The following is a 9,452-nucleotide window of genomic DNA, read 5'->3' on the forward strand; positions in this document are numbered from 1 at the left end:
TACAAGGCCTACTTGTGGGCCTAGGGATGTATGCCTAACACCAGCTACATCCAAAAGATGGCAAAGTCCGTCTCCAAGCAGGAGCTAAGCTTCATCAAGTCTTTCTACCCAAAAGCCGATCAAACGCCTATTGTTGAGGGCATGGCTGGTGATTGCTTAGATGAGAATTTCAAGCGATACATGCAGGAGATGGATCCCATTGCTGAGGAAGTTGCCCAGCAGCTGAACCTTGATTAGCTTTGTGTAAAACAAACATGAATCTTGTAATAAACAATTATGAATGCTTGTAATGTAATATAACTAAGTGTTTTCGCAATTATTGTTGCTTTTGACTTGTTCTTTTAGTGCGTCTTACGATCGCCCCTGATGTTTGCTCGTGCGGTCGATGTAAGCATTTGCAGACAAGGCTTCTCCTATGAGCCTCATTAGATGCCAATGTTGGGTACTTACGGTCCCGTACTCCTTTTGCGGACTGTGGGTACTCTGGATATCTGGGGAATGTATATGAACAGCTTCCACTAGATACCGCTTGTTATCAAGATTGATCGAAGCTACATCATAGTGCTGGACTTGAAGAGGAAAAAAAAAAGAAGAGTACCAAAGCCTCATAGACTTGCATAACATAGCATAGGCCTGCTTCATAAAAAAACACCTAGGACCGTTTAAGGATGAACTTCATATCAGGGATGACTTTCCGGTATGAATTCAATTTGGACATCTAGTGTCATTTCTTTAAACACACGACTGTTTGAATATTTCATAACTTATTTTTCCATATGTATATATATAATGTTTGAGATAAGAGGATGGAAATAACTTATATGGATACTACATATGTGAGTTCATGCATGGCTTTATGAGTGCAAAATTTGAAGTACGTAAACACAATTTATAACAATTCAATATTTTTAATTCAGCACATGTATTAATTTAAAATAACAATGTTTGCACGTGACAGATACAGCGAATGAAAGAAATCCTTGCCCATGAATGATCATTCAGGGCAATTCAAGAACAACTCTATGGATTACTTTTGGAGGAGATCGTAAATTCCAATGAAAAATTTTATTACGATGAAACAAGTGTGGGTCAACTTCAAAATGATGCGGACTTGGATCTGGACGTGTAGTGTATATTTGTAATACTTGTAATATTTGAAGCATCTATAAATTGTATATATATATAATATATGTAACTTTTACTATACTAGATCAATATATATTAATGTAATATTACTAGTATACACAAACTGAAATAAATACGAGTTAAAACAAAAGAAAAACAAAAGGAAAAATGAAAAGACAAAAGGAATTACTATTTAGCACCAGTTAGTAAAACCAACCGGTACTAAACTATCGCCCGCAACAACGCAATGTGACTCGCAGTCTAGGTGGGAATTATTTTCAACTTGCTCGCTCTTTAGTATAGATGGATGCATATCTGTCTAATACGAGACTTGTGAACCATGGCTCGTGAGCTTTGTGTAGTGTAAACTGAGTACTATAACATAAGCAAAAGAATTGTTATGTATGCTCCATTTCAAATAAAACAAAGCTTTGGTATTGCCAACTTCATCAGTCCCTATTGAGATGGATGGAACTAAATTCTTTTTGCGGCAATACACTGCTTGATTGCAATTTCAGGAATGAAAAGGCCAAACCAATGAAATACAGATGTTCCTAACTAACACCCCTACCTATACACACTTGCATGACGTTGCATCTTTCATATTTCTTTTTAGATGCACCATTTATTTCAGCACGAATGTAATTAAAATAGTAGTGCTAGCTGCTGCTCTTATGGAATGTCATTTGTCATTGATTTCGGTTCTGGAGAGGACTCTTCACGAAGGAGATGCCTTGACAATTCTGGTTCATTTCCTTGGTTACTGCTTCTCTTCTCCTCGTTTTTACCCCACAAGACAAAGTAGAGCCCAATAACTATCAGGACAGCTCCTATGACCCTGAGAAATTTCAGACGACATGAACTTAGTTTAGTCAGTTATTGAAGCAAACAGTTATCACTACTTGTTCTGTACGGAATGGCTATCAAGTTGGTTATATTGTTCTCCTCACCCTCCTGTATACAGTTCATCTCCAAGCATGACAGCAGCCATGATGGCCACCATGACGGTTTGTACTGGCTGGAAGATAGCTGTGAAAAGAGCACCACCCCTGTCAATGCACCAGATCTGAAGAGACAAGGCAACGCCTGAAGCCACTAGACCCTGCAGATAAAAAAGATACGTCTAATTTGTCATGGTTTATGGAATTATTGACCAACATATTTTTCTGGAAACTACACCCTAATAAACTGTGGGTTATACTGTTCCTTTCTTCAGTGTTACTTAGGATGAAGGTAAAATAAGTACTATTGAAGGTTAGAGTGGATAAAATTACAGCGTAGAGGACTGTGAAGAGCTCTCCTCCGGAGTGCAGCTTCCACTTATCACTGTCATTCTCACAGAATGCTGCTATAGCCAAGAGTTGGACCAGCCCAAATACCAGCGTGAGAGCAAGCACTGACAACCTGGCTGGGTATTTCTTCAAAACCGGTGCCTGAATAAAAATATTTAATCAGAAAAATACATACTAGGACATTTTGGCTACCAAAAATTATTTTATCACATAGTCTGGAGAACAATATTCCATGCACCCACTGTTCGAAATTAATCCTGACGCAGAATTCGAATAGACTTGGAAGCAAACAAGGAGTCGCAGGACTGATGGCAAACCGAGGAGCCATGACTAATTACTTCATGCGAACATGTCTTAGCAATGTGAAACAGTCTAGGGTTGCCCCTAGATATATCCATGTAACCCTCTTTGAAATCAACAGAGAAAAAGGTGCTAGTTGTGTTCCACCAAAAATTCTCTCGTGTTCATGTTGAGTTCTTAGATTTTCCTATACTTATTTTCCTATAATTATGTGCGTTAGATCCTTAGGCATAGCCAACAAGTGGCATCAAGAGCATGGTGTACGTCATGGTGGGAGGCAACCTCACCGACAGCAAGGATGGTGACTCGACATCTCGAGCACTAGAGGGAAGTGGTGTGCCCCTCCACTATCCCATGCTGTCGAAGACCAACTATACAATCTAGGCGGTGAAGATGAAGGTGTTCATGCGCTCAAGGAGTTTGGGAGGCAATTGAGCCCTCTGATCCAGTGGAGTTGATGAGTGAAAGAAAGGATCAAATGGCATTGTCAGCCATCTATCAAGCAGTACCTGAAGCAACCCTATTCTTATTGGCTGAAAAGGAGACAGCCAAAAAAGCTTGGGAGACTCTCAAGACAATCAACGAAGGTGCTGATCATGTAAAGGATGCCAAGGTGCAAACTCTCAAGTCGGAGCTCGAGACGATTTGCATGAAGGAATCAAAATCTGTTGATGATTTTGCTCTCTGATTGACGACTATCATTAATAAGATTCGAGCACTTGGTGAGAAAGTAGAAGAGATTTATGCAACCAAGAAATTCCTCCGTGCCGTCTCCCGTAAGTTTCTTAAAATCGCTTCTAGCATTGAACAGTTTGCCGATATGAAGATCATAACAGTAGAAGATCTTATCGAACAGCTGAAGGCACATGAGGAACGCACCAAAGGATATGCTGATGATGGAGAGGAGCATCAACTTCTCACGTGTGCTCAGTGGAAGGAACAGGAGGCAACAAAAGGCAAATGCAATAGGAATTTTGACAAGACAAAGGTGCGGTGTTACAATTGCCAAGATTTTGGGCATTATTCATGGGAGTGCAGCAAGCCAAAAGTTGAAGGAGAAGAGGCACATTTGATTCGGGCTGATGACGATGACCAGCCAGCATTGCTTCGACGAAGAACCATATCCTATTATATATTATAATTTATGTATGGGCAATTAAGTCACTAGTGGTGTGCATGTTTCTCTTGTGAGTCCACGAGAATGTGAGTTTTGTGCCATTTGTGTCCCACAATAAAACGTGTGTCCATGGTAGATGTGTGTCTGGGATGTGGAAGAAATGTGATCACCATCCTGAGTTAGACACCATGGGAATACGAGCACAGGATGTTGATGAGACGAACCTTGGTCCTATGTGTGTGAAGACATTGAAGAGATGAGTTCTCCGTCATATTTGTGAGTTGAGCAAGTCATAGTTTAGATTGACTGCTTCAACAAGCTTGAGATGCTTCAAGATTAGGAGGGAGAATGTTGGAAATTAATCCTAACGCGGAATTTGAATAGACTTGGAAGTAAACAAAGAGTCACATGACTGATGGCAAACCAAAGACCCATGGCTAATTACTTCATGTGAACATGTCTTAGATAGTGTGAACGTGTCTTAGCAATGTGAAATATTCTAGGGCTTGCCCCTATATATATCCATGTAACCCTCTTTGAAATCAACAGAGAAAAGGTGCTAGTTGTGTTCCAACAAAAATTCTCTCGTGTTCATGTTGAGTTCTTAGATATTCCCATACTTATGTGCGTTCGATCCTAGGGCAAAGCCAACATCCACATGTTTTGTTCCATATTTCTGTATTAGGAGTTCTTTTTTTTTCTGTTCCTCTTTTTACTGCAATTGAAGTTTCTACGGACTATATGTTAATTTTATTAAGCAAGTCTGAACTTGTTCACTCTCTTGAGAACTTTCCTAACTTTTATTATTATAAATTGATTGCAAAGTTTCTTTTTATTAACTTAATAGCAGATTATGAACATGTGTCTCAATATATAGGAAGCAAGCTGTTAGTGTAACGAATAACGTTGTGCAATTCATTTGAATATTATGATCAACAAATCGTGTAGGAAAAGGAGATAGCAGAATATGCTGAGTGGAGTTGGAGAATACACCTGAAGTACCATCCATCCAGACCAGGCAAAGCAATTGCCGAGGAGGAAGAGACAGCCCACTGTCCAATCCCATACATGATTTGAAGAAGCAATGCTGCTTCCCAACATATGAAATGACTTGAAGTTCATCAATGGCATTCCTTTGTAGAGGGTGATGATGGTGGCTCCTCCTATGCTTACTACTGTGCCAATCACTTTTGCCGTCCCGTATCTTTTGTTGATACTTACTTGTTCTAGCCTGTTTAGTTAACCACACAAGAAATTAAGAAAAAAACATACAATCTCCTAATGATGCATAATCCTTGTATTAATAAAACACAATATAAAACTAACGCCAACAATTTTTGTCAAGAACAGTCAATATGACAATGTCATTGTTGAATTACCTTAGGCAAGCAGCAAGGACAAAGGTGATTGCAGGGACAGTATTTTGGATAGCGGAAGCATAGGTTGGAGACAGGTAATGCAAACCAAGAAGGTAGAATCCCTGGTTGCAGGTAATTCTGAGCAGACAAGCATGTGAAAAATTAGATCATGAAACAACTTATTATACATAAGGATTTAAGAAGATTCAATTATGCATTTAGCTTACCCACAGAAGGCAAGAAGGAAGAACTGGACCAGCAAAGAGAAGGTGAAGGGTGGTCTATTCTTCCTGCAAATGCAAGATAACAAGAAGATCTGTAACAACAGAGTAAGGAAGAAAATTTTATAACCGATAATGAAACAATAAAGTAGTATGCATGAGCTCACTTCTCGAGCAAGTAGGCAAAAGGGGCGAGAAGAGCCAAGGCGATGGAGTTGCGGTAGACAGTGAAGACTATCTTGCTGATGCCCATGTTGAGGGCTGCCCTTGTCACCACATGGAACCCTGCCAAGCAGCATTGCAGCAACAGCACCCCTAGTAGCAGCTTCACCTTCTCTGGGGTGTCCTCCCTCCCCATGATCACCTCCTCTTTGATTTCCTTAGGTCTTTCTAGTTTCACCTCTAGCCTAACTAATAAGAGGCGATCTTTATGTTAATCCCATACAAACGCTTGGTTGCACCTTATTATATATAGAAGGAGCCAACCTGTGCCACTTTACAGTATAGATTCAGTTACGTTATTTAATAGCAGATTAGGCAACTGCCAACTAAAAATAAGATCAAAAGAATAGTACATGCAAGCTCGAACAAACAAAATTGAACACAAGAAATATGCATGATTTGGATTCCTGAGCTACTACAATCACCACAAATACAAGTTGATTAGAAGGTACTATGAATGAATGCGATGCCAAATTGCAGGGCAACACAAGAAACTATATAGAAGCTGCCACATGATGCAGGAGCATACCTTAGTTTCAACCCCACTTGCAAGATATGCCTAGCACCAACCACATGCATCAGCTACAATACAAGCTGAGCTCATGAGAGAGATCACGTCAACCTTTCCATGTCACCATGTGCCATACGGCTGCAAATGTGCCTCCATTGGTCAAAGCTGTGCAGCCCCTGCAGGGAACATGCAAGCACAGCAAGTAAGATGCTTGCATGTCGCTCTGAACACACTTGATCATTTGCATTTCATGCTTGGCTGAGCGCTTGATCGCATCAGGATTTTGTCCCACATAAACTGAACAGGATTAGGACTGTATCCTTGAACTGTTAGCAAATAGCTAGCAGTTGGGCACCAACAGCTTTAAGGCTATGAAAACGCTGTATGAATATATGAAAAGTATGTCAATGCCTGAAACGATACAATCTCCATGGTACTGTTAATTGGAGTTGCACCTACCATACATATCTTCAATTGATCAGATCAGACAGCATGGACCAGAATGAAGCTTCATTGATTCGCTTTAGTAGAAGAATTAAGATGGAAATTGTATTGTTCGTCGCTTGTATTAGAATTTGTATGCTGTCCCCATCAGGTATATTCTCTAGCAGGTATCAGTTACACATGCACCTTATTTAAGTATACATATAACATATGTCTTCATATACGCATCACTCTGAAGGCAGGGAACCGGTAATAGGAATAAGGTATCTCAGGAAAAAAAAAAGAATCGAAAAGAGGCCCTCAACTTGGTCATGTACATGCAATGCATCAATAACGTCTTGCCCTCTCATGCATTGCAGAAAATTGGTCAAAGGTCACCACAATGAGGTAACACCACCACATGGCATTTGATTCTCTCCATCCCAGTACGTGCTCCATCAACGTGGGGGGCAAACCTATAACAAGCCCACGAGCACCACTAATCTTTCTGATTGATTCCAACCGCTACTCAGATGACCTGGAAGGGGGTGTGCTAACGAAACAACATCTAACAGAGGGTGCACATGTTTTCCTTCTCCCAAAAATCATTGGAATCGCCCTTTGTGACCATCATCTATCCATAGGCCAATCGATGCCTCGTTAGCTGCTTAGTTTAATTTTTACACAGCCGAAAAATTTTCTAGGAGCTCGGCAGTTGTAACTTAGTTTGGTTAGAGTACACTATGTTATATATTGAACCATTTCTTTTGGTGTGTACTCCAGTGATATGATGAGACCAGTAGAAGTGTTACATGGAGACAGGTGCAGGTGGAGGTGCTTATGTCCGACTCGGGTGCAAGTTTCCAATTCATCAAAATACTTACACAGCAAACAACGCATACTAAGACCTTTTGGAGGATTGTCCATGTAGCTACTGTATTGTAACTCATATGATTCGAGATTACTGATTTTTGTGGGGATTGCAGCTCTGATGTGGGCAATTTGGTGTAATGATTTGAGTTTGAGAAAAAAACGGTTTACCTCTTTTATGCATGCGGTTTTTAGGGGGGAGTATGTTGGTTGTGATTCTGGTCTCTATTGCAACATGAGGAATGTGAAAAGATTTGCTTTGAGCACATCATTGGAGGTTGTCGCTTTGGATATCTTTCCCAAAAAATGGATAGAGAAGCAATAATAAATTCTGTTTTTAACTAATCGCTTTTTATTTGCGTATACTTTTTTCATTTTTCATCAATTTTTGAGCTGAGAATGGTGTAAAACTTGGCTGCAGAGGCTAGAAATATTTTCTAGTTACAAAGTTTAAAATAGCATATAGAATCTACCCCGTAATGATAACCCGATCACCTTCAAGGCTTAAACTACATTTCAGATACATGACATTGATAGGTACACTAGTAGAGAACTGACTTTCGATCCGCCCCCTTTTATCCCGGTTTAAAGTTGGCCCGGGACAAAAGGGGGTGCGCCGGGGTGCGGGAATTTGGAGGGGAGCATTAGTCCCGGTTGGTAATTGCAACCGGGACTAAAGGCCCCCCTTTAGTCCCGGTTGCAACGGCTAGCTGGGGGGCGTCGGTGGCGGGACCTTTTTATCCCGGTTGGAGGATCCAACCGGGATAAAAGGGCGGGTTAGTCCCGGTTGGTGCCTCCAACCGGGATAAAAGGGTGTCCCTTTTATCCCGGTTGGATCCTCCAACCGGGATAAACTTCCAACCGGGACAAAAGGTGTTTCCTTTTGTCTCGGTTGGAGTTTTTAACCGGGATAAAAACTCATCCCCCACTATATCCCGAGACAGAGACTTTCTTCTTCCTCCAGCCCGAGCAGTCCAGCACATTGATAGAGAGCTGAGCTTCACCTACTCTCCGGTGGTGCCCAAGCAAGGGAGGTGCTGCCCGAAGTTTTTTCCCTCATTTTCGTGGGAATTTGACTCAGCCAACAAGTGCTGCGAAGGTTTGCTACTTCATCCTTGTGTTATGCTTTGATTTATGCTTTGGAGATGGAAAGATTATTTGCTACAATGTGATGATGAAGTAGAAAAATGGAGAGGTATTTTGAGCTAGAATGTGAGGGAGATTGATGTGTCATATATAGTATGCATTATTTCAGTGGTTTAAAAATGATGCTACCTTGTCTAGACGGTTTATCTTATCAAATTCAATATGATTTTTTAAATCCATATACTTGTTGAACTTGCATACCGTGTTCATTTCTGCGACGATGTTCTCCGCCGAGTAGCAACGTATGTCAAGAAGGAGGTTCGATTCTACGAGAAAGAGTGGATACGGACATCGTGACCGTGTCCCCTTTTCCGTAGCATCTAACCTCTTTCATGACGAAGTGCGGTGCCACCCAGCTGAGGACATCCTCGCGAAATGAACACGGTCTTCAAGTTCAACAACTTCTGTAGTGGTAAGAAAAGAATTTTTGTACATAGATGACTTCTGCTACTTGTTGAACTTGCATACCGTGTTCATCTCGCCGAGGATGTTCTCCGCCGAGCAGCAACGTATGTCAAGAAGGAGGTTCGATTCTACGAGAAAGAGTGGATACGGACATCGTGACCGTGTCCCCTTTTCCGTAGCATCTAACCTCTTTAATGACGAAGTGCGGTGCCGCCCAGTTGAGGACATCCTCGCGAGATGATCACGGTCTTCAAGTTGAACAACTTATGCAGTGTTAAGATAATAATTTTTGTACATAGATGGCTTCTGCTACTGAAGGAAGTGGCGATGGTGGGGGCGATCGTGGTTCCTATTATGGCAATGTTGTTTGGGACTTTAATTTAAATATGTGTATTTGGATCTTCATGTTGTTGTATTGTACCATGTTGTTTGGATCTTTAATCGATTTTCACGCGTAATCCA

The 9,452-nt window shown here is 41.0% G+C and overlaps 1 protein-coding gene across 1 annotated transcript; it reads right to left on the reverse strand.

Annotated features, from left to right (window-relative positions):
- Nucleotides 1-1,537: 1,537 nt before the first annotated feature.
- On the reverse strand, nucleotides 1,538-6,071 carry LOC101772608 (protein WALLS ARE THIN 1). The gene is made up of 7 exons (XM_004954818.2): nucleotides 5,581-6,071; nucleotides 5,420-5,482; nucleotides 5,214-5,330; nucleotides 4,828-5,065; nucleotides 2,400-2,558; nucleotides 2,076-2,227; nucleotides 1,538-1,963 (listed from the first exon to the last, which is right to left on the reverse strand). Exons 1-7 carry the CDS (start codon nucleotides 5,769-5,771, stop codon nucleotides 1,798-1,800), a joined length of 1,086 nt encoding a protein of 361 aa, XP_004954875.1. The 5' UTR covers nucleotides 5,772-6,071; the 3' UTR covers nucleotides 1,538-1,797.
- Between the last annotated feature and the right edge of the window lie 3,381 nt (nucleotides 6,072-9,452).

The sequence above is a fragment of the Setaria italica genome, chromosome I, assembly GCF_000263155.2.
Source record: "Setaria italica strain Yugu1 chromosome I, Setaria_italica_v2.0, whole genome shotgun sequence".
NCBI classification, from domain to species: domain Eukaryota; kingdom Viridiplantae; phylum Streptophyta; class Magnoliopsida; order Poales; family Poaceae; genus Setaria; species Setaria italica.

Bases quoted from the DNA above. Each gene is read 5' to 3' on its own strand.
- LOC101772608 (XM_004954818.2), bottom strand. From the start codon at position 5,771: ATGGGGAGGGAGGACACCCCAGAGAAGGTGAAGCTGCTACTAGGGGTG. The intron at 5,483-5,580 runs GTGAGCTCATGC...TTGCATTTGCAG, and splicing joins TTTGCCTACTTGCTCGAGAA to GAAGAATAGACCACCCTTCA. The intron at 5,066-5,213 runs GTAATTCAACAA...TTAACTAAACAG, and splicing joins GTCCTTGCTGCTTGCCTAAG to GCTAGAACAAGTAAGTATCA.